Source organism: Mchenga conophoros, linkage group LG11 (genome assembly GCF_057382185.1).
Source record: "Mchenga conophoros isolate Kocher_MC1m ecotype Shallow Benthic linkage group LG11, M_conophoros_male_GT1.1, whole genome shotgun sequence".
In the NCBI taxonomy this organism is placed as follows: domain Eukaryota; kingdom Metazoa; phylum Chordata; class Actinopteri; order Cichliformes; family Cichlidae; genus Mchenga; species Mchenga conophoros.
The window spans coordinates 4,488,507-4,513,670 of NC_140536.1; the positions used below are offsets into that span (position 1 = coordinate 4,488,507).

Consider the following 25,164-nt stretch of genomic DNA (forward strand, 5'->3'; position numbering starts at 1 on the left):
TCTGACTTTGTTTGCAGCAATGGGCTTTTTCAGTATTCACTTTTCACTTTATCAGATAAAGTGGAATAGATCTTGATTGTATTTCACATTTTTCTTTTTTGTCCTCCTTCCTTTTATTTGCAGAACATGGATAAGACACAACTCCCGTCTGTGACACTGATTGTAGGCTGTGGAGTGTCTTCACTGACATTGCTGCTACTCATCATCATCTATGTGTCTGTCTGGAGGTGAGATATTACAGCTTGCATTAAAAATATTAGCACAGGGCTGTGATTAATGTGAGGAGGAAGTGTTAACAACAGACTAGCAGCTCATCAGGTGGGAGGATATGAACCATCTGACTTAAATCTATCAAGGACAAAAGGACAGTGCTACTAAAAGCATGCTTTCTGCTGGTTTTAAGATTTTCAAAGATTGTGTTTCATTTTATTAAAAAGCCTACAAAATTATTAAAAGCTCTTAAATAAGCAGTAGAGCCAAAATCTAATGTAACAGTGTAGATTGAGAATGTAAAATCTTCTACTTTCCAAAGCTGTACCTACAGTATCTTTTCCATTAGTAACTACTTGGATCGCCACAGTTTTCAGAGTTTTCCATTAGGTCATAGCACCTGATACCAGGTAGCATGTCCGAGCATGTCCTAAAATGTGATGTCGTCAGACTGCATGCCACCGATTGGCAGGTTAGTAGCATCACTCGATGAGTCGTGAGAACTAGGGGTGGCTTTTTCCTGATTCAAATTGATTTTAGTTTGAATAATGCAATATCCATCCATTAAATCCTGATTTGGTTTTTAAATATAAATGTATTATGTCAGAAACGCCAGAATCTCAGCGTAAAGCTCACAAAACTATTTCAACAACCACCAAAAAGCCAAAATAGCAGGTACACGGATTCCGCTCAAACATGTAAACACAAAACGAGATCCACGGCACGTACGCGGACATGCCATCATCTCACAGATTCTGAAGCTGCAGGTTTTTCGTCAATCTCCAACCAAAATTCACTGAATCAGCAACAAAAGAAGACCAAAACTACGCTTCACGTTTGAAAGGCATAGTAAAAAGTGCCCTCTTACTTTGGCAGTTTTGCTCACACCATAATAAAATCACTCTTGTTTCACAGCTCTTTCTCTCAGTATACTTCAAGACCAGTTTACCATCAAGAATCTCTTATTTTTTATCTCTATCGCTATTACTTGCTTGCTTACTAAGCACCAAACTACCGTAGTGCACAGTGTTATCGGCAACAGTTTTTTTCTTGTCTTCCCGCAAGAAAACCTCATTTCTGCTGTTCAGTACCGAAGAAATTGAAACTTTTATAAATTATGCCAAACTGCAAAACACTTAGCTGTGTAATTAAAACCTCTTGAACTTTGCTCTGCTTCACCTCAGCAACATGTTCATATGTGGTTTAATGTTTTTTTTTTCAGTTTTTGATCTACTGCAGAATATTTTTAAGGCGGTTATCTGCTATAAAAAGCCAGGCCAAGAAAATTTCCTTCATATTTTTTTGTTTCATCCTCTGTTACTTTGACACAAAAGCATCTGCTGTGATGTTTAAACCTCTGATGAAGTCTCACAAGTGTCAGTTTTGTTTTTATACTTAGATATAAAAATATGGATATGTACTGATAAATGATCATAATTATAACTGTCTGAGTCAAAATTGAATTAAATTGAATCAAAGCGAAATCGGGGATCACATTGAATCAGGTTGACGATACCCAAGCCTAAAGAGAGCGTCTCATTAAAACCGAGCCTATATTTCACATTTGTTTAGATACTGAATGGGGAGAGTAATGGTGCCATCCTATCAAATCCTTAAGTCTCTTGATCTATGAGTCTGGACAGAAATGGATGTAAACTGTACCTGAACCAGTTGGTGGAGGTATAGAACAACAAAGAGTTCTAGTTTTCCCCTTTTGAAGTTTAGAAACTGAAAAAACGTGAGCTTTGCTATCATGTACCACAGCAAACTTTGCATTTCTTTGTATCTTTTCTATTTTTGAAGTCACAAAATATATACCATGTTTTTCTTTTACTAGAGGACTAATTGGCTAAGCAGCTGAAATGTGATATAACACCTAATTCTAGTTTTGTTTTTTTGTTTTATTTTTTTTATCCATACTGACTTTTTGGAGTCCTCTAGGGAAAAAGTGTATTCCCCAAGCAGCTGGTCATTTTTTTGCTGGAGACTGACTGTATGCAAGTGAAACCAGAGGTTGCTACACCAAAAACCTCTCTGCTCTGCGATTGTTTTGACTACAGCTGAACAAAAAAAAACACAACTATTTTTGGTTTGCATCGCACTTTTTGCTCTCTTTCTTTCCGCTACCGCTCAATGAGTAGTTTGTGAATGTTTGCAGACAAGTCAGTCTTCCAAGCAAAGGACAGGTAACCATGGCAATCTGTTAGCAACTAAAGCACCCTTTTTCAGTGAAGCACTGTATACCTCTTTGCAACCAATTTCGCATGCTGATTACCACCAACTACTTTCCAAAGTCTTCTCTAGTGAATGGTAGTGGCCAGTTGGGCCAATTACAGGTAGTGTAATGACAAGACTGGTTTTAAATGACATTCTACTGTATGCAGCATGAAAAATAAAAGTTTTCTTACCTCAGTGAATCTTGCACAAAAAGCATGTTCAGTGTATTCTGGAAAATTAATGTAAATTGTAGAATGAATTTAACCCAAAATATACACTATATTTATACACACACATACATATATATATATATATATATATATATATATATATATATATATATATATATATATATATATATATATATATATATATATATATATGTGTGTGTGTCAAGCGACAAGCGACAAGATACTGGAATGCCTAGAATTGTACAAGATCAATGGGACCCTAAGAGCCTTCATCAGGAACTCAATGGGGATGTGGCGTACAACACTAGAGGCCAACTCCAAGCCCATAGCACAAGTCACCATCAAGTGCGGGATCTACCAAGGAGATGCTCTGTCCCCACTGCTGTTCTGCATAGGCCTGAACCCCCTCAGTGAGATCATTAACAAGACTGGCTACGGATACCGACTACGGAACGGAGCAGCTGTCAGCCACCTCCTGTACATGGATGACATCAAGCTGTATGCCAAGAGTGAACGAGACATCGATTCACTGATCCACACTACCAGGCTATACAGCAATGACATTGGAATGTCGTTCGGACTGGAGACGTGTAGTCGGATGGTATCAAAGAGAGGGAAGGTAGTCAGAACTGAGGGGATTGAACTACCAGAAGGCAACATTGCAGACATAGAGGACAGTTACAAGTACCTGGGGATCCCGCAGGCAAATGGGAACCATGAAGAGGCCGCTAGAAAGGCTGCAACCACCAAGTACCTGCAGAGGGTCAGGCAAGTCCTGAGGAGTCAGCTGAATGGTAAGAACAAGATCCGGGCCATCAACACGTACGCCCTGCCCGTGATCAGGTACCCTGCTGGGGTAATAGGCTGGCCAAAGGAGGAGATAGACAGAGCGTTCTCACTCCCGAGGCGTAACATGTCGACGTTTTGTCACGTCCCGCGAAAGGAACGCGAAAGGAGACCTTCGGCGTTCTTATGGTACGCGGCGGGTTATGGCTGGAATCCAGTGCAATGACGCTCCCGCGGGAGTAGACGTTCCAGCCCTGTATTCCAGCCCTAAACCTAACCTTATCCCTAGCCCTGACCATAACCTTATTCCTGACCTTAACCAGGACTTTAATGATGTTAAATAGCGTGTTTCTAAGCGATTTGAAGAATAAGAGCGAACATGTGTAGGTTCAGTCCAGACGGTTCTCATATTTCCTCTTTTTCCGAGGTCGTCATTTAGGAACGTGGTGGGTAGCCGAAAACGTAATATGGTGACGATTTGTCACCTAGCGTAAAAAGTTACGCTTTGGGAGTGAGAACGGGTTGAGATAGAAGCCACTGACATAAAGACAAGAAAGCTCCTTACCATGCATGGAGGGTTTCACCCCAAGTCCAGCACCCTGAGGCTGTACGCTAAGCGGAAGGAAGGGGGCCGGGGACTGGTGAGTGTCAGCACCACAGTCCAGGATGAGACAAGGAACATCCAAGAATACATTGGGAAGATGGCCCCAACTGACCGAGTGCTCAGTGAATACCTCAGGCAGCAGAAACCCAAGAAAGAGGAGGGAGACGAGGAACCATCATGGAAGGACAGGCCCCTGCACGGTATGTACCACCGGCAGATAGAGGAGGTGGCTGATATCCAGAAATCCTACCAGTGGCTGGACAAAGCTGGACTGAAAGACAGCACAGAGGCACTAATCATGGCAGCACAAGAACAAGCTCTGAGTACAAGATCCATAGAGGCTGGGGTCTATCACACCAGGCAAGACCCCAGGTGCAGGCTGTGTAAAGATGCCCCAGAGACAATCCAGCACATAACAGCAGGGTGCAAGATGCTAGCAGGCAAGGCATACATGGAACGCCATAACCAAGTGGCCGGCATAGTGTACAGGAACATCTGTGCCGAGTATAACCTGGAAGTCCCGAGGTCAAAATGGGAGATGCCCCCAAGGGTGGTGGAGAATGACCGAGCTAAGATCCTGTGGGACTTCCAGATACAGACGGACAAAATGGTGGTGGCTAACCAACCGGACATAGTGGTGGTAGACAAACAGAAGAACACGGCCGTAGTGATCGATGTAGCGGTTCCGAATGACAGCAATATCAGGAAGAAGGAACACGAGAAGCTGGAGAAATACCAAGGGCTCAGAGAAGAGCTCGAGAGGATGTGGAGGGTGAAGGTAACGGTGGTCCCCGTGGTAATCGGAGCACTAGGTGTGGTGACTCCCAAGCTAGGCGAGTGGCTCCAGCAGATCCCGGGAATAACATCGGAGATCTCTGTCCAAAAGAGCGCAGTCCTGGGAACAGCTAAGATACTGCGCAGGGCCCTCAAGCTCCCAGGCCTCTGGTAGAGGACCCGAGCTTGAAGGATAAACCGCCCGCAGGGGCGTGCTGGGTGTTTTTTTGTCAGACTGGTTTTACACTGTTGAAATATCCTATTATAGTATGAAAAACGTTTCATGCGTGCACGCTAAAAATAATAATAAAATTAAATAATAATTAAAGATAATTTGAACAAACTCTGTCAAAGGAGAGTTTTACAGTTTGCTTCAAACTTGGTTTGAAAAAGTCAGCATTAAGAATCACCTCTTGCATAAGAGTTAGAGATGCACTGACAAAAGGAAAAAAAGGGAACAGACTGCTAAAAACAGAATATACAAAAAAAAGTCTTTGCACTTGGAACCAGATTGTTATTTTGAAGATCACTATATGTCTAGAATCTTTGCATCCCTCTTAATATGTTCTGTTGTTGGAAGAATACAGTGACACTGTAACAGAGTTCTGCTTGACAGATTTAGGGCTAGCACTGTTATGTCACAGTGAGAGTATCTGGGTTCGAGTCCTGCTAGTCAGCTGTGTTTCTTCTGTGTGGAGTTTGTCTGCTCTCCCTCTGTCTGCATGTGTTTCCTCCCACAATCCAAAGATGTTAATAAACTGGCACTATAGAACATCCTCAATTAGTATTTGGTGCTGTGGTGGGAAAATACCACAGCATCTGGAGAAAGCCTTGAAGTTGATGCCCCGATCTTTTCCGTAGGTCTGACTGCTAGTTTCACTCATAGGTGTCTCTTTCATCCTCCTGCAGGTACATCCGGTCTGAGCGTTCAGTCATCCTTATTAACTTCTGCCTCTCCATTATCTCGTCCAATGCTCTTATTCTCATTGGACAGACGCAGACACGGAATAAGGTAAGCCAAACTCTTCCCTAGTGAATGGTAGTAGCCAGTGGTGCCAATTAAAGGTAGTGTAATGACAAGACAGGTTTTAAATGACATTCTACTGTATGCAGTCATATGAGTGAGAGTCACTCATATGACTGCAGTCATGTTCTTTGCCAGAGTATGTATTAATGAATAAAGTGTCTTCATACTTGTTTCCTGTCTTCACCTGTTGTTTCAGATCTTATGCACCCTGATTGCTGCGTTGCTTCATTTCTTCTTCTTGTCTTCATTCTGCTGGGTTCTGACAGAGGCATGGCAGTCCTACATGGCAGTGACAGGCCGCCTCAGGAATCGCATCATACGCAAGCGTTTCCTGTGTCTCGGCTGGGGTGGGCTTTCTCTCTCTCCAATTTTATTTACTTTCTTTCTTCTTGCGCTTATTCACCTTGTTCATCCTGTTTTTCTTCCTTATTTGCTTCCTGCTTTTTTCTTCTCTTCTTTTTTATCCCCTTTCCCTTTTTCCCTCATTGTTCACATCAGTTCCTCCTATATCTTTTTTTTCTTATTTTTCCAGGTTACTGTCCTTTTCTTGCCTAGTTTGTGCTTTCCTTCCTGCTGTTTTACCTTTCATTACCTGTTTATTCTTTTCTTCACTTCCTTTTATGTGTCTTGTCATCTACCTCATAATCTCTATGTTAAAGTCCATTTTTATTTCCTCCCAGGTCTCCCTGCTCTAGTAGTGGCGATCTCAGTGGGATTCACCAAGGCAAAGGGTTATGGAACATCAAGCTAGTAAGCAAGTTGTCCTATAGAGCTGTCATTGTATGCTACCTCTTCTTTAACTATTAATGGCAGAGTATTACACATGGCTGAAGGTTTGTTTGCTGTGTGTAATTGACCTCTCTCTTTTTTCCTGTCTCATCGATCATTCACTTCTTTTTCACCTCATTCAAACCCTTCATGTTCCTGCACTTTCTCTTCAAATCTCTCCCACATTAATTCCCTCTCTCAACCTCCATGTTTTCCTGCTTCTTTCTTGTAGCTGCTGGCTGTCTCTGGAAGGAGGTCTTCTCTATGCATTTGTGGGACCTGCTGCAGCCGTAGTCTTGGTATTTTTTCTACCCTTTTTAGTCTATGTTTGTATTCAGTGCATTAGTTTAACCTGTAGCTATAGCTCCCATCATGTGCCAATTTCATGTGTGTATCTGCTTAATGATTTATTAAACCTAGTAGTCATTATAGTAGTTGCTATACATTTTAATCATTCTAACAGTCTTGGTACTGGTGCTGTAAACAGATGATAAAAGTGCAGGATTAAAAGAAACTCAGAATTAAAATTGAAATATTGACCCAGGACAATAATATTATAATATTATTATTGTGTTTAAGCATTACTGTACATCACCATTTAGACCTTTGGACAATGACTAGTGCTGGAATCTCAGTGTAACATAAAATAAAACATTGAAAACATTGCACAATTGGATATTCCCTTTCCCTGATCTTTCATTTTTTCTGTCTCCTCTTATCATGCTTACTTCCTCCTCCTTTTCCTGCTCTTCCCTAATATTATTTACCTTTTTTCCTGCCCTCCTTTTTTTCTTCCATTTCCCTGTCAATGTGCTTCGTTTTCATCTTTTTCTGCCCCACGTCTTTATTTTCTCCTTAGTCTTTCTTTCCTCCTCTGTGTCATCCATGGCACTTTCCTGCCCTTAATCCATCCTCTTTAGTTCCTGTCTTCTTTGTTGTCTTTTGCTACCTTCCATTCTTATCTTACTTCCTTCTTTACTCCCTTGACATTTGTCATATTTCCATGAAGTTTTTATCCCTTTTTTCTTTTCATCCCTTTTTCATCTTCTTGTTTTCCACCTTTAATCCTCCTGGATTTTTTTTCTTGTATTGATTTGTCTCTTTTCTATCTCTTCTTTTTTCTAGGCTGTTTATTTGCCATAATAATCTCTGATGTTTATTAATTTTCCTATTAATTTTATTCTGCTTCATTGTCTATGCCTCATTTGCTTCTTGCCTTTCCTGCTTTCTATATTTTTACGTCATGTTATTTATGCTTCCTGCTGTCTTTTCTTTCTTTCTTTCCTACTTCATCATTTACCTCCTGTTACTCTCATAATTTTTCTTTGTCCATATTCACAGTATGTTCTTCTCCGCCTTTTCCTTTTATCATTCCCTTTACTTCATTCATGGTTTTCTAAATACTGCCACCTAACTTAATAGTTTTTTTTCTAGTTTACAGCACATACACATTTATCATTAGAACAATAATAATAATAATAATAATAATAATAATAATTTACAGGTAATTCCAGTAAAATCTGGGTGAGACTGAAATCCTTGCCCATTCTTCTTTGCAAAACAGCTCCAGCTCAGTCAGATTAGATGGACAGCGTTTGTAAACCATCCCATTGTTGCCCTGGCTTTATGCTTAGGGTCGTTGTCCTGCTGGAAGCTGAACCTCCGCCCCAGTCTCAAGTCTTTCGCAGACTCCAAGAGGTTTTCTTCCAAGATTGCCCTGTATTTGGCTCCATCCATCTTCCCATCAACTCTGACCAGCTTCCCTGTCCCTGCTGAAGAGAAGCCCCCCCAGAGCATGATGCTGCCACCACCATATCTGACAGTGGGGATGGTGTGTTCAGAGTGATGTGCAGCGTTTTGCATTTTGGCCAAAAAGTTCCATTTTAGTCTCATCTGACCAGAGCAGCTTCTTCCACATGTTTGCTGTGTCCCCCACATGGCTTGTGGCAAACTGCAAACGGGACTTCTTCTGGTTTTCTGTTAACAACGGCTTTCTTCTTGCCACTCTTCCATAAAGGCCAACTTTGTGCAGTGCACGACTAATAGTTGTCCTATGGACAGATTCCCCAACCTGAGCTGTAGATCTCTGCAGCTCGTCCAGAGTCACCATGGGCCTCTTGGCTGCATTTCTGATCAGCGCTCTCCTTGTTCGGCCTGTGAGTTTAGGTGGACGGCCTTGTCTTGGTAGGTTTACAGTTGTGCCATACTCCTTCCATTTCTGAATGATCGCTTGAACGGTGCTCTGTGGGATGTTCAAGGCTTGGCAAATCTTTTTGTAGCCTAAGCCTGCTTTAAATTTTTCAATAACTTTATCCCTGACCTGTCTGGTGTCTAAATCCAATCGAGAATCTGTGGCAAGATCTGAAATCTGCTGTTCACAAACGCTGTGCATCTAATCTGACTGAGCTGGAGCTGTTTTGCAAAGAAGAATGGGCAAAGATTTCAGTCTGTAGATGTGCAAAGCTGGTAGAGACATACCCTAAAAGACTGGCAGCTGTAACTGCAGCAAAAGCTGGTTCTACAAAGTATTGACTCAGGGGCTGAATAATTACACACACCCCACTTTGCAGTTATTTATTTGTAAAAAATGTTTGGAATCATGTATGATTTTCGTTCCACTTCTCACGTGTGCACCACTTTGTGTTGGTCTTTCACGTGGAATTCCAATAAAATTGATTCTTGTTTGTGGCTGTAATGTGACAAAATGTGGGAAAGTTCACTGTAATTAGCCACTGTAATTAAGCCAAGTTGTACTGGCATCAGAAATAGCAGTTTTAATAATCATATTCATATGCTATATCAGGTATATATGTAGAAATCTTATAAGATGTTAAACTTCCAGCTTCTCACAGCTGTTGTTGTATTGACCTATATTAACCCCCCTGTAGTGTTTGGCCCAAACCAGAATTAAATCACAGACAAACTTCAGCAGAAAGCGCACTGCAGTGACACCGTCCTTGTTTTGATAATCAAATCTATTAGCTACAGTTTCGGCGATTCACTTCCCAATTTGCCTCTCCTCACCACAAGTGAACAGCTTGTTTGGGTGTCCTTATTTTCCACAAGCTGCTTCTCTAATAAAGAGCTACCTCTGCAATATGCAGACACCCCGGAACACTATCGGAGTGGATTGTACCAGAGAGTTTTATAGAGGGCAATTGTTCAAGGCAGTAAGACTGTATGAATTAAAAAACCACCACCTTTGATTTTGCAGAGCTCACATTTTATGTATTTTTTTTAGCGTACCATTTCAATTAAAAATAATGTCTGTGTTAGTTTTCTTTTAACGTTCATTCTTCATTTTGTGACACTAATATTTGGCCTGGTACCAATTAGTATTTGCAATGCTAAACCTACAGTAAGTACAGCTAATGTGCGATGTGACTAATTTATATGCATACTGCTGCCATCGTCTCATTATGATGAACATCACCACCATTGCTTTCCATTACTGCCATCACCAGAGCAGTGCTGCATGCAGTGAAAGTAATGAAAGTGTCTTTGCTGCGCTTTAATCTTGTACCTCTTCTCTTCGGCAGGTTAACATGGTTATTGGGATTCTCGTTTTTAACAAACTGGTGTCCAAAGACGGAATTACTGATATGAAACTAAAGGAGAGGGCGGGGTATGCCTTATACCACACATCCATTTTACACAGTGACCTATAACCAGCCTCATTGCTCTAGGTAGTGGCTGAGACCGGTGCAGTTATCAGCTTCTAGTCTGAAATTGTCCCGGGCCATTATGTCATTGGCAAATTGGTTGAAGAGAACAACATTTTTAATCCGAAGAAGATGAAGTAAAAAGAAGATTCAGAAATCTGGCTGAAATTATATTAAATGAACAAGCAAAAGAAAATATACTGTTTGTTTTCACACATGTGTGAGTCACGTGACACTGCAGACAGAAGACAAATAAAATGTGGAGGCTGTCTGGTTATTGGTCCTGCACAGACTGAGCAAGATGATGTCTCATTTCATTGCTTTCCTTTTAAGTTTCAAATGTGTCACATTTTCCTCCAGCTGCTCTTTCTTTGCAGGTGTTGCTCTTAATGTGAAGTTCTATAAACCCATCCATGTCTTTTTTTCACCCGTTTGGTTGTTTCTGGTAAAGGGAAGCAGGGACTTTAAGCAGCGAGACCTCACTGTAAAGGGAAAGCTGGCTTATTACGACTGGGATTGTATTCTAGCTCTGGCCACAATTTCTGTTTGTGATAATGGCATTTTAATCAAAGTTTTGGAAAGAATGGAAATGTGAACAGTGAAGACAATTCAAGTCATTGAATGAACCCAATAAAACAATACATGGAAATCATAATATTGAATTTTATCTCCTTAGAACTTAATAGAATACCTTCAAATAGAGTCACGTTCTTTGAGGAAAGGTATAACTTGGAGCAGGGGTTGCACCCTGCTATCATGATTAGCATTGATATAGCTTTTTATCTACAGGGATGAAGTGAAATGCCAAGCTTCTCAATTGCCAGATTTCAAACTCAGTGGCAGTTTCCAACAATTCATGGGAGTTTTCCAGCTGCCAGAAAAATTCATGGAAAACTGGTCTCATTTTATTTTGCTTCGGGAAAAATACCATGAGACGTGTTTCATTCACACTTTATGTGTATATTGTTATCATTACTGATAAACCCCTTGGCCAAAGCAAAAGATATGAAACCTAGTAGTAATAAACCATAAATGTATTTCAAATTTACAATAACTTGAAGTAGATATAGTATTTTTTATTAATATTATTATTATTAGAATTAGTAGAATAAGCAGATAAATGCGTCTGATATTGTTCATAAAGACACAGTGCAGCATTTTGGGAAATATACTTTAGCATTTGTTGAGAAACCTTAGGTGTGTGGACTGCCAACATAAGGGTGGGAATTCTGGGAATCTGGGGGCAATACACCTTCCAGCAACTTCACAGTTGTTTGTGTCATGTGTCAGAAATCGTCTTCGCATGGACCAGTTCCGGTAACTGGACCTTAACTGGTTCATGGTCTGTCACATCAGTATCACGTTTATTTGATGTGTATTCAATGATGTGACACAGCCCACTATGTCTTACAATGTTGCAATGAAGAATACTGGAGGGAAGGCGCAGGGCTACTGGCTAAAACTTCAAATGCAAATTAGAAGACTTATATAAATTAGACTTGACTGTGGACTTACAGCTAGTAAGGACAAACGAAAGGCAGAGGACGAGGTCAAACTTTAGTGCAAATTTGAATGATGAGCACTGGATGAGATTTTGTGTTTCTTAAGTGGTGTTTCAGCAAACACCACTCAACTCTTGGATTTACAGTGCTGTGAAAAGAAAATATGTGCCATCTTCCTGGTTTTGAAGGTTGTTTTTTTTTTGCATATTTGTCATACTTACATGTTTCAGATGATCAAACAAAATTTTGTCCGGTCATCAGCACTGACCTTAAGAGAGGCCTGCAGTTCTTCAGATGTTGTTCTGGGCTCCAGGATGAGTTCTTGATCACTCTCACAGTAATTTTTGTAGGCCAGGCACTCATGGCAAGGTTCCCTGCAGTTTCCTCCATTTGTGACATATTTAGGTGTCAAAAACTAAGAAATCAGAAATGAGGAAAATACTTTTTCAAAGCACTGCAAACTAGTTTTGTGTCCAGCTGGACACGGTGTGTTAATATGATAGCTCTGGAGTTGCTGGAAGGTGCATTTGTACAGTTGTCTAACATGTTTAATGCTGCTTTTAGTTCATGCATTATATCAGTCCTATCACCTGACTATTGGTTTGTCAATTGACAAAATAGGCTGCATCTGATAGATGGGCGTAATACCTTTGACACTACCTGCTGGATAGTGAAGACTGAAGCTACATACAGAAACATAGGTTTAACGTACTTTAGCATTGGCAACGTTTCTCTGACCAAGAGAATATGTCTTTCTTTTATATCCAGTCTAAAGCAAATAAGCATGCTTTTCAGGATGTTAGACTGTTTCTTAGTGCATCAGAGCCACAACCCAGAAAACCTGCTTAGAAAAATCTTGTTATGTACGTAAATGTTACAATTTAGTTTCTTTAAAAGATATGAATACTTAAAAAGTATATTTGCCTAGGTAGGTAGTGATGGCAAATGTCAGTAGACTGATGGTGTAGCTTCTAAAAATTGGTCAGAGCACAGAGCAGACATGTACCCTGCTGCCCTTTACCTCGCAGGCTGTTCTGTCCCCATTGGCCATGTTGGTGCATTCAGATGTTATTTTATTTCTCTCTCTGAAAAACATGTTTGCGTTCTTCAATGATCTCTCTGTTCAACTGTACTTGTTTTTATTCTGTCTGAAATGTCATGTTTGAGTTTGCACAGAATCCCCTCTCTCTCACTCAGGGCTCTCCAATCAGGGACACATCAGTCTCAGAAGCCCCCTCCCTTGTCATCGGTGATTGGGTAAAAAAAATACCTGCCCATTCCACCCTCTCTGTAGTGTATGGTTTACCAGCCCTATCAATTGCCAAACCTGCAGAATCCTCTAGCAAGCTCCTCTGATTGGCTTACTATTATTTCCTGCCTATTCACCTCACTATTGATTTTCCAATTGATCCTGCCTCCCATTAGCTGGGTAGAATAACACAGTGCCTTAGAGTCTGACAGTTTCTGTAATGCTTTTTATAGAAAATGTCTTTTTTCCAATAACTCGTGCTAAATGCATAGCGGTAATATTAATCTTTTCTGTATGCTTGAATAGTATGAGAATGTGTGCGTGTACCAAGTTAAAATGGTTGTCAGGATTTTATCTCTGTTTTTGTATTCCGTAACTGATGGCGGAACGCATAGCCTGACTGACAGCATGAACTGGTGAGACTGTGTCTTGAATTTATTAGAACTTAATTGGGAATATAAATGTCAGAAATGAATATCTGGTTACATCTGTTCAGAGTGATCGCTCAGGCTATTTTGCTAAGCTATTTAGTTGTGGCCTAACAAAATCACAGAAGTAGAAGAAATTTATGTTATTATTTCATGTTTCAATTAAACTTGATAGCACAGACGTTTTTGACCTTGGAATGAGTCATTCTAATTTTAGTCTTGCTTGCTTTGCTATTGAGCTTTCATCAGCATGCTCCAAGATATGGCTCATATTGTGTGCTTCCATACTTGCACTTTACTTGAGTGCATAAATACAGTCAGACAAGTATGGCTACATGATGTGCACAAGAAATACGGCAGTGTTACGCTTCTCTCCCTCAGTGGTTGTAGATCATCAGAGATGAGAGATGAGAACCACGTCTGCTGGCGGGCATTGACAGTAGACATGTTGTGGTGTTTAGTGCTGTAACAGTTTTGCAGATGTTGACAAAATTAAGTGTTCAATTCGAGAAAACCCTACCCTGTTGAAATTGAAGTACTATTCTATTATATTTGTAACTTACCATGAGTATCTTGAACCACAATAACAGTCTTCATGTAACCCAAATACTTACATGACAAGAGGTGGCACTAATTGTAAGGGCACCATCTTCTTAAAAAATTGTCTTTATGTGTTATTTTTTTAAGAATAGCTATATTGACCATAACTGGATTGGACAATCAAAAATGTCACATCATTTATTCATAAAAGTTTGTTACTTAACAGGTAAATTATTTTGGGGGGTTTTCTATCTATTTAAATTTTTGGAGAAAAGATGGACGTAGCTAGTGTGACCTTATGTGTCGGTTTCTGAACTTGCATTTTAGAGTTTCAAGATAAACATTTCTAATTTTGCCATCTTGGTATGAAAGAAACGTGATATTATGAGAAGTTGCAGGCCTGACTGAAATTGCTTGTTTATTGGCTAATCGCTTGTGAGTGACAGGTTGTTAGCTAATGAGCAATAGCATGGCTAAACCTTTTTCCATCATTTTTTATTTTGTATTATACAAATATGACTGAGACAATGAACTCGGGGCCAAAGTGTTTACAGAGATCAAGAAAGAAAGTCTTTTTAACCTCTTTATTACCAGGCTATAAAAGTGGTTGACTATTCTAGCATAGAGTCTATAGGGACTGCTTTATTCAAGGCTGTGTCCAGTGTAGATGCCAAATCATACATTGATTTACTTTGTGAACTTTTCATTCTGTGACTCTGAAATTTGTTGTTCTTTGCTTGGTAGAGTAGAACAAAATAGTAAAGAAGGATGTCTAATGTTCTAATCTCATTTCCATCACATGACTCTTCTCAAGCATCCAATCCAAAACATGTTTAATGAAGTTAATTAAATATGTAGAATGATTAATTGCACAGCAGGGTCCCCACCAAACAGGTCCAAAACAGGTCAGCCTGAACGTCAGATGGGCCTCGCCACTGAAAATTAAAGGGTAATTCAATTAGAAAATTACAACAGACAAGAGAGGCCAAATCAAATCAGTGCTAGAGCTCCTTTCCTCCTTAACGAACATTAAATGGTTTCAGTCATCAGGCCGTATATTTACAGGTTGTAATAGAGGGTTAATCGAACATTTAGCTTTGAGAACCTACCATTTGCTCTGAAATCTTATAAAGTCTATAGACAGGTTTATGTTTGACCAAAGGATTACCTTCCACCTGATTAATGTAATATTTGTCTGTGAGCTGCACATTATTTATTTACTGAGCTTAGTGCATGTCACCCCACCTGCCAAATGGCCACCTTTTGCCTCTCAATCCTTAAGACCAGGGAAATGGTGTATTTCACAAAGTGTTGATTGCTTTTTAATATCACTGCCTGCAGTGTACATTTAGTGCCTGTATTGCCCTTTAACTTGAAATTGAATTTCTTCCATTATGTGATTTTTAATCCTGGCATCCATAGGCTACAAAAATCGATTCCCTCAGCTCCTCTGCTCTAATTGTTGTTTAGCAGAAGGCCATATGGCAACAGATTAGTTTGTTATTACTTGTCAATATTGCAAGCATTGTAGTCAGTCTTTGTCTAGCAACAGCAGCGGTAGGAGAGCTGCAAACAGAAGAATTTTGGGAGGAAAGCAAAGCGATGTATTTTCATGGTGATCACACCTGCAAATCAACTAAATTTATTTTGTTTATTTGTTTGCTTACTTTTTGAGTGCAAAATTATAGAAATACATGTAGAGAGTCAAAATCTTTAAGTAGGGATGGGAATTGATAAGATTTTAGTGAGTCCGATTCCATTATCGATATCACAGATTGATTCACTTACGAGAGTCAACACCATTGTTAAGCAGCAATAAAAAAAACTTCATACATGTAAATTAATTGCATGCTTCGGGTCAAAAGTTTGTGCATGTATGCTATTTATCTGCTTTATTGTTACCAGTGTTGTTGTCGTTACTCAATGTTGCACAGAACACTTTCCTCAAAGGAATGCAGTACGTTACTTAATTACTCTCATGAAAATAATGTAATTCGTTATACTACGCGTTACATTGCTTTCATGTTAGTAAATAGCTGAAACATACGGTCTCATAATCACCGTTTAAAAATATAAATCTGAGGCTACAACCCCATGCACTAACACAAATCCCTAATAAGGACACGCATCTCTAAGGCTACATTCACACTGCAGGCAAAAGCGCATCAAATCCGATTTTTTTGACCCTATGCGACCCATATCCGATCATGGTCTGACAGTGTGAACAGCACAAATCTGATATTTTCAAATCCGATCTGGGTCACTTTCGTATGTGGTGCTGAATCCGATACATATTCGATGTTTTAGAAAGCGACTGCTGTTTGAACGGTGATGTCGCATTAAATCCGTCTTTTACGTCACTGACACAAGACAGACGCTAATTATCAGCGCCGGAGAAGCGCCCACGAAGACATTGTGAACGCTTCCTGGCCATCCCGTGTAGATGTCAGTGAAACTGTTGGGAAGACAACGTGAACATTTTATTTGTACTGTATAATCTGCAGATTCTGACAGAAATCTGTAACTATCTTTTGAAGCACCGCTCCTCTCTAAAACAGCAATAAGGATAATTATTAGGTTATTTACATTATTATGTAAATAACACAATAACTTAAAGCAAAAATTGGGAAACGTAAAATCCGAAGTCTTTATATTAAGGGCCATCAGTCAAGCAATATTGTTTGCTCTGGGTCTAAACAGAGCGCATTGTGTGTGACGTCTTCTTTTGCGCATGCGGGCACACTAGAGCACGTTTGCTGTCGCATTTTATTTGTAGTGTGAACAAGCAGACAAAAAAATCGGATTTGAGCAAAAAATCGGTATTGAGCATTAAGACCTGCAGTGTGATCGTAGCCTAAGATCTTTCTGTTAGTAGAATACAAAGCTGACCGCACAAAGCAAAGATGACAACCAGAATAAAAAAGCGGTCACTAGTGATGCAGATTTTATGATTAGAAACAAATCAAATCAAATCAAATCAAATGAACAGGTAGAAAAGGAGGCTGCAGTCTGGCTGCTTGTTACCAGTTGATGTTAGGCTGCTGGCGTTCTTGGCTAGCTTAGCATTAGCATGCTGTCTGTGCAGATGCTTTCAAAGAACTGACTGAAGAAGTCACTTGATGAGTGATGAAACGTTTCTCCCACTTAAAACGCTACGTCCAGATGAATAGAATCAACTTTTTGGGGAATTTCTTACCTGGATGATTGAGCATGCATCAAGGCAACCGAAGCTGTGTTAGCAGCATAATGCAGTTGGATGCAGTTTTCCACTTTACCATTTCGTCCTTTTGTGCAATAAAAATAAATGTCCATATCCATGCTTTAGACTGCGTCGCTATTTTGTTCCTTTGACACTTAAACTGAAATCAGCCAAAGAACTGATAAACGGGATCAATAGGCAGGCATTTGACTACTGGGAACAAGGACCAGTTCTCGATTCCCATCCCTAGCTTTAAGTGAACTAATTAAAACAGAAATCCACCCAAACATCACGTTTGACCACCACTGGGTCCATTTGATACTTTTGAGAATAACTCTGGCACAAACAATGTGGCCCACTGAGAAATATCTACTTGCTGTAATGGAAATGTAAGACAAGCAATGCTTCAATGATCCAGAAAATCAATGGTAAACATTTGGTTTTGGTTTCAGAGCCCTGTATACACAATCATTTCTTTACTTGACACTGACAGTCTAGAGGCCAAACATTTGAGTCAAAAACAAGAGTTTTGTTTTTGACAAAACCTGCAGACAGACAAAGGCGAACATCAAAACCTCTAACATTCACCGCCAAACCATTTAGGTTATCACCTTCAGTAACTAAATGATAACATTTTACATCAACGCTGTTTCACGCATTCTGTTATGAGAAATCTATGTGCACAAAGTGATGTGTTTTTAAGCCTAGCCCTGAACAGGTTTCCTCCAACTTGATGGAAATGGTCAACATACATGTGTAAGACTTGAAATCTTAGAACTGGATTTGGTATTTCTAAATACAAGGTGCAACTTGTTAAAGAACATTTAATCAGATACTTGTGGGGGTGTATGTATATATTTGTGCATCCAGTTCTGTCTTTTTCAAATATTAAACATCTATGATGTACAAATCATTCCACCCAGGAAAAAGAACATCTCAAAGAAATCATTAAATGCCCCAAATTACCATGGCATTCATGCCAAATGTAAGTGTAAGTAAGCTTACATGATACTTAAAGTTAGGATATGCTGACATCTCAGCAAATTGCTGAGTGAGAACACCATTAGAAATATTTTCAGACAGTCTCAGATAAAAGACTTTGAAGAAAATGTCAAAATGTGAAATAGACATGACTTTGGCTTGCATTAACTTTGTAGCTCCGATTTTGGCTGGGTGGCCATGAGAACAGAGACAGCTTTTTGTTGACTTAAATCAGGGGTGTCAAACTCAAATACACAGAGGGCCAAAATTCAAAGCTGGAACAAAGTTGCGGGCTAACATTAATATTTATTGGGAAAAAAAATTCTTCGTCCAGATATAAGAATGAATCTTTTCTTATGGACTCAAACAAGTTTTGCTGAAAAACTGAATATGGAACAAGCAAAGCTTAATACTAAACAATACATATATATTAGCTGTATAACACCAGTAGGCCAGCTCTAATAGTAATTTGGTATGGCTTCGGGCCAGAGTTTGATACCTATGACTTAAATCATTGTTACATACTGAATGCATTGTTGACATGTAATCTTGACTCAGGGATTGTATGGAGCCAGGTGCGTTTGAGTGTGTCTGTGCGAGTGTGTGAGAGAGGGAGAGAGAGAGCATCTTTGCATACAGGCTTGGCGTTTACTCAAAACCAAGCACAAAACCAGCACGTGATCATGGTCTGAGCGGCAGTGATGTCAGTCCTGTTCAGGATTGGCATTTGACTGAAGCTTTATGAATTACAATGAGAGCATGCCAGTGAGCGCCAACTCCTTCATGCCACCGGCTGGTTATTTGTGAGGAAAATCAGACATTATGTTTAATAGGAAATGCTTAATAATTGAGCAATCTTTGCCCCACCTCCCCTGCCCCTCAGCCAAACACGGGTAAACCCAAAACCATCCAACAACTGTACAATAGCCCTGAGAGAGAGACTGTGCGAGAACACTGTGCGAGAACACTGTGACTCACTGTGCGTGCGTGGCTGTATGTGTGCTCACGTGCATCTGTGCGAGTCTGTGTGCAGGTGCATCTGTATCTGTTTGTGTATGTTACAGCGTGTTAATTTGACTTTGCAGTCAGATGACAGTGCCACTGTACAATATGACGCTCAAATGTGCCAAGTGCGGAGTTATCTCTTCGGCTGACGTTTCCACCACAGCTACCAGTAACGCCATGTTAGTCCTGCTAATTATTTTTCCTTAACTCCTCTTACCTCTGTTCTCTCCTCTACCTGCCTTCTTCTCCCTCACTTGATTGGTTCTCTGTCCTTTATCCTTCTGTCATTTTTTTCTCCCTCGTGCACTAGCAGGGAGGATTTTGTTCTTGAGGGTTATGTGCTCTTACTCAAAGCAAACTTGTGTTAGCTGTACCCATGTAAATAGTTTTGCATATGTGATCGATTGAATGAGAATGAGAAAGCGTGTTTGTGTGTTTGTCTAATAGGAGATAAAGAAGCAGATATTGAAGGGGTATTAGCATATACTTATATTTATTGTCTGTCTGTGTGGGTGGGCGGATGTGCCTTGCTGTCATCTGTAAGTTCTTAGGTTGACCATTATGTAACTATTGCCTGGGCAATAGTTTTCTGCTTTTAGAGACTGTGCTGATAGAATCTGATTAGAAAAAGGGAAGGTAGTTGTCCTCTTTTTTTGCAGTATGTCTGTTACACTTTTCTAAAATCCAGAAATACGACCAATAGCCACAGGCTTAAGGTAAACCCATTTTGCTCATTTACAGCTCTATATTCTACATTTCTTGGACACTGCTACATTTATAGTTCAACACAATCCTCATCTATGTTATACTGGACCTCGGGGCCACCCTTTTGTCAGAAACAAGCTGGTTTTGTTCTTCAAGTTTAAGCAAACTTTCTTCTAAATGGTTTGCTGCCCAGAGAAGGTTTGAGCAGCTAGTTATTGGGACAGAGACATTATATTACAAAATAGCATATGTTCAGTACTCTGTGGGATTTGCACTGAACTATTATTATACATTTGCACAGACCTGCCTATTCTGATTTTGAAACAAAGTCGTCCTCCTAAACTTTAAACAAAGCTAAGGAGGACGTTTTTTACTCCCTCAACCAGCTCCATTCACATTTCCTGTAGTCTAAAAGACACAGTGCATACTTCCAGCTTCTATGCTGAGCAGTTATTGGCTGGTTTTGCTTTATTCTACTCCTAAACATTTCTGTTGGGCTTGGGTTGTCAATTTAGAGGGCAGGTGATAGGGGTGGGCGATATATACGATATACAATAGAAACGATATAAATTTGGCCAACGATAGAGATTTTGACTATACCGCTCTATCGCGATAGCGCATGTTGATGATGTCGTTAAGCTGCGCCTGTTTTGGTCAAAAGCATCGCAGCGGCTACAACCATTATAATCTGCAAATTATGCCGGGCGACAGTCATAGCAAAGAGATGAAGCACTTTTGAAATATGGGGAAAGCCAAAAACTGCGCTTCCTCCACTTCCATAACATTGATTAATTAATGCTGAATTCTCTCGCAGCTGCTCTATTTCCATGTTGTTGCAGTATATTAATAACTAACCTCGTATTGTGGATGAATAATCTCAGTTGTTCTCCTGACTGAAGTTTGGCCCGTGTATAGCATCCTGCTATGCGATTGTCCCTAAAAACATTTTTTAAACAAATTTCTGCACGCCCAAATCGTTTCGAGGTCAGTAAGCACAACCAGAATTCATACATAAGGCACACTCTCGATTTTTGAGAAAATTAAAGGATTTTAAGTGTGCCTTATAGTGTGGAAAATACGTTATACAGAAGAAAAGAATATATCGTGATATATATCGTTACAGCACATGCTTCAAATTATATCGCGATATGAATTTTAGGTCATATCGCCCAGCCCTAGTAGGCGATTAAATGCAGTACTTCATTTTCTTGATCAGAAAGTTCTTATAGTGCCCAGATGTGTATTTTTGCCTCTGTGCTGATTTTGAGATGCTTTACTTAAAATCGGGCCTGGGCTGTAATCACAGGTACAGGAATTTGTCCGTTAACGTTTGACCAAAATATTCCATGCTAACTGAAAATTATTACAGGTGACTACCTGCTTGAGCTGGTCATTATTATTATTACTAGCATTGTGTAAAGCTGCCATTGAGGCAAACAGTGTTTGCTTTCAGGATATTACAAATGACAGCCACTTGGTCACCAAATGTCTCATAACTTCTGTGTGTAAATTATCATTGGATTGTTGTAGAGAAAAAAGTAAGCATTAGGTCTTAAGTAAAGCTGATAGTTTATAGTTTATAAATATATTAACACAATAGCATAGTTATTTTATAGAATGCAAAATCTCATCATTAGTAATATTTAAAATATTATGTATTTGCTCTGAGAAAGCAATTGGTGACAGTGGGGAAGAAGAACTCACTTAAAGTGTAAAGTGCCAGTGCAGACACTGACGTGGTACAGTGATGCTGCACAGGGGTTTACTGCTCGCAGGGTGGAAAAGTCTCCGCACAATGGGACAAAAGAAACGTGTGATATGCTTTTAACAAAGCCCAGGTTATTACCAGAGGTGGAAATTAGCTATGCTTTTTCAGTTATTTATGGGTTTCCCATCATTGTACTTTGTTTTTGTTTTCTACGTTCTAAATATGGATGCCAGGTTTCATTTTGCAAAATATCAAGTTTAGAAAATATGAATTGTTGACCAAAAAAACATTTGACAAATAGGAAATATTTTATCCTGAGATAAAATGATCATACAGAACATTTTAAATAAACCCACTGTGTGGCTAGTGAGAATTTAGATATGTGGTAAATAATGAAAGTTACCAGAGACTTAATTCCACTGTTGTTCATGATTTGTAGTGATTGTGTAAAAATGAATTGATTAGTCATGACTTGGAGGAAGTGTGCACCTCCTTGAATGTTATTTTGTTTCTCACTGGCAAACCATTTAAGGGTAGAGGTCAGAGGGGCAAAGGTACAGACATTGTGTACTTAAGTAGAAGTACAGATACCAGTGTTAAAAAATAAAACTTCAGTAACGTTGAAGTACTGGTTCAATTTCTTACTCTAGTAAAAGTGAAAACGTTCCAGCTTTGAAGTGTACTCTGAAGTAAGAAAGTAAAAAGTAGCTCTTTGGATGATGTTTCTACTAGCTGTTAGCAAAGCTAACTGAACCTTGTACTATGTTAATGTAATAATAAAATAATATAAGTAGATGGGAATACAAACTTTATATTAGCCTGAATATTTATTAGAATCAAAATTCTAATAAATATTCTCATCTTGAATTTGTTAAGCAGAACATGAGCAGAGAAAAAGAAGGGAAATAAAAAATCGCTGTTTTCTGTTGCTTACATTAAACAGGAAATGAGTAGGGAGGAGGTTAAAGTGGGATTCAGCAAATGGGGGATGTTGAAATGGCTCAGCATAGGGAAGAATCATAACTCTTAATGTACAGGCTGTTATCAGCTGTTCTAAACCCATCACAGTACAGAAAACTAAGCTGTTTATCCTGCACTAACCTGCAGAGGACTTTCATGCAACCTTTAAATGAAACAGTGACACTTGTTTTGCAGCATCTCTCACAATGTGAAAAAAACATATTGTCACATGTACAGGCCCAGTACTTGATTTAAAAACACGAGGACTTACATGTAAGCTTTAAATTTCCAATTTGTCAAATGCAACGGAGCAGTCTCTACTTTTATATCTAACCTCTTAGCTCTCTTTCTTTTCTCTCCCTGTGAAATACAGCAGCTGGACCTTTAGCTAGCAACACACTGTGAGATAAACTGCACACAAACAGCTTGTTTTTTATCTGATTTTTGTTCAGCTAATAGAAACGTTGAATTTGGAGTTACCTGCCACAACATTTTACTTTCAAATGCGTTAAAACAAAAGTAACAAGTCTATTCAATTTTATTTATGCAGCAGCAAATCACAACAGTTGTTTCAAGGCACTTTACATTGTAAGGTTGACTGTACAATAATACTGTTTTGAAACTGTAAGGAGTGGAAAGTCCCAAAATTGGTATGGCCTGGATCTGGCCCACACAATGTGCTTACACATGGCCCACTTACCAAAAAGAATGACGGCCCTTTGGTGGCCCAGATTTGGTTTGCCAGAGGTGGCCCACACATGGGCCAGCACAAGGCCAGTTGCAGACATACTGGTGGTCCTGTGCTGGCCCGTCTGTGGCCACCAAAGGGCTGTCATTCTTTGCGGTATGTGGGCCATGTGTAAGTTGTGTGCAGCCACGGGCCAGTTGTAGACACACTGCTGGCCGTGTGCTGGCCCAGAACAGTTTCAGCTCTGGCCCCAGATGTCAGCCTAATGTGTACCTTAATCAAGCCATGTAATAACAATATATGCCGGAACATAATAGTGCAAAAGTAACATGACGAAACTCTGCTCAGACAGTGAATGGACGGACTCTTATACAATGCTTTCCTAGTCTCCCGGATTGCTCAAATGCTCTATACAGCATGCCACATTCACCCAATCCCACACTTTCTCTAAACTGAGTGCTTCCTAATTACATTCATACACATTCACACTCTTGACATGCAGACTGGAGGAGTCAGGGATCGAACCACTAAGCTTGCGATCACAAGGTGACCTGCTCTCCTTCCTGAGCTACCCACTGGCAAGGATGAGTAAACCGTCACTAGGTTTTGGATAAAGTGTAACCTATCAAACCTGCATTTGAAACGTTGGCTACCATAGCAGTATAGTATTGCAACATCGCATTTGGGTCTTCTAGCTAAAATAGGAAAATAGGAAAATAAATAGTGCCATCATTGCCAGACCTGGCCCACATCTGGTTGACATACACCCTGCCATGACAGCAGTCAGTCAGAAGTGCCAGCTTGATGCCGGATCACGGCCAGACCTGTTTTCCATGGGCCTGGCCACATAAACCAAACTGCAATCGAGCCAGATATTGCATGCCATCACATAGACAGTGCCATCTATGCCAGGCCTGGCCCATATCTGGATGACATACGTCTTGTCATGCCAGAAGTCAGCCAGCAGTGCCAGCTTGATACCAGATTCGGGCCAGACCTCCTTGCTATGTGGGGTGTAGATATTTGTTTAAAATGTAGGATGTAAAAGTAAAAATCTGTCAGAAAAAAAACCTACTTATTTGCATTTCAGCCACATGCTAATAAAACATAGTTTCGCAAGCTAGAAGAGTTAATCTTTCAAATCACACATTTTTGCTCTAGTTTTTCTGTTATAGGACATTTGGTATGCCAAAGGTGTAAATATTACACCCTAACCAGATCTACAAGGCGGCTATGGGAGACATTAGCTAGTGGTATTAACTGCAGCGAAATCAGATATTTATTTTTTTTAATCCATGTTAATACGTCTATTTAAAATAAGTCTGACACATCAATAATCAATATCAGAACAAGTTGAAAATATTTTTTATTCATTTTATTCAGTAATGTTTACTGTAAGCTCAGTCTCTGGATATCAATTGAATATGAAAGACCTACAATATATGAAGCATTGTTGACAACAGCTTAAAAATAATTTAAAAAGAGAAAGTGGGTGTGAATTGCAACTTGGAGCAGACGTTTAGTTTAGTCTGACTTAGTCTTCAGTGCTTTTTTTTCCACCTCTGGGATAGTTTGTAATTAAAAGTTAGCCTGCTTAATTATCTTCATTTGGAGGATCTGAATGAAAGACTGTTTCACCACATTCATTGCGGGTACAGTCGTTCCCAGTAGTTATTGTGCTAGTTTATTATCAGTATTTGCATTAGAAAAATGGAAAGAGTCAGGGGATAACACTTCTTCAGACTCTCTCTCTCTTTCTCTGTCTGTCCTCCTCTGCTCTGCCTCTTCTGTTTGTCTGCATTCTGTTTCAGCCTCATTACACTTGTTTTTTTCCCCCCACTGCTCACCTCCCTCCCTCTCTTTCCTGTGGCACTAGATCCTTTATGGTTTGACTGAATCATCTTAAACATACATGCATGTAATATATGTGAGTTAAAAACATATATATCAGCAAATAATG

The 25,164-nt window shown here is 39.7% G+C and overlaps 1 protein-coding gene across 11 annotated transcripts in view; it reads left to right on the forward strand.

Annotated features, from left to right (window-relative positions):
- adgrb1a (adhesion G protein-coupled receptor B1a) overlaps positions 1-25,164 on the forward strand; it is a 215,461-nt gene that overhangs the window by 173,806 nt on the left and 16,491 nt on the right. For 7 of the 11 annotated variants that reach the window (XM_085290572.1, XM_085290565.1, XM_085290567.1 and 4 more), the window contains 7 exons: positions 124-227; positions 5,692-5,794; positions 6,006-6,156; positions 6,490-6,559; positions 6,810-6,876; positions 10,117-10,202; positions 19,224-19,322. In XM_085290572.1, coding sequence (XP_085146698.1) covers positions 124-227; positions 5,692-5,794; positions 6,006-6,156; positions 6,490-6,559; positions 6,810-6,876; positions 10,117-10,202; positions 19,224-19,322 — 680 coding nt within the window. Of the gene's footprint in view, positions 1-123; positions 228-5,691; positions 5,795-6,005; positions 6,157-6,489; positions 6,560-6,809; positions 6,877-10,116; positions 10,203-12,938; positions 12,999-19,223; positions 19,323-25,164 lie in introns of all 11 variants that reach the window. The other 4 variants (XM_085290570.1, XM_085290574.1, XM_085290573.1 and 1 more) reach the window with 3 other exon arrangements.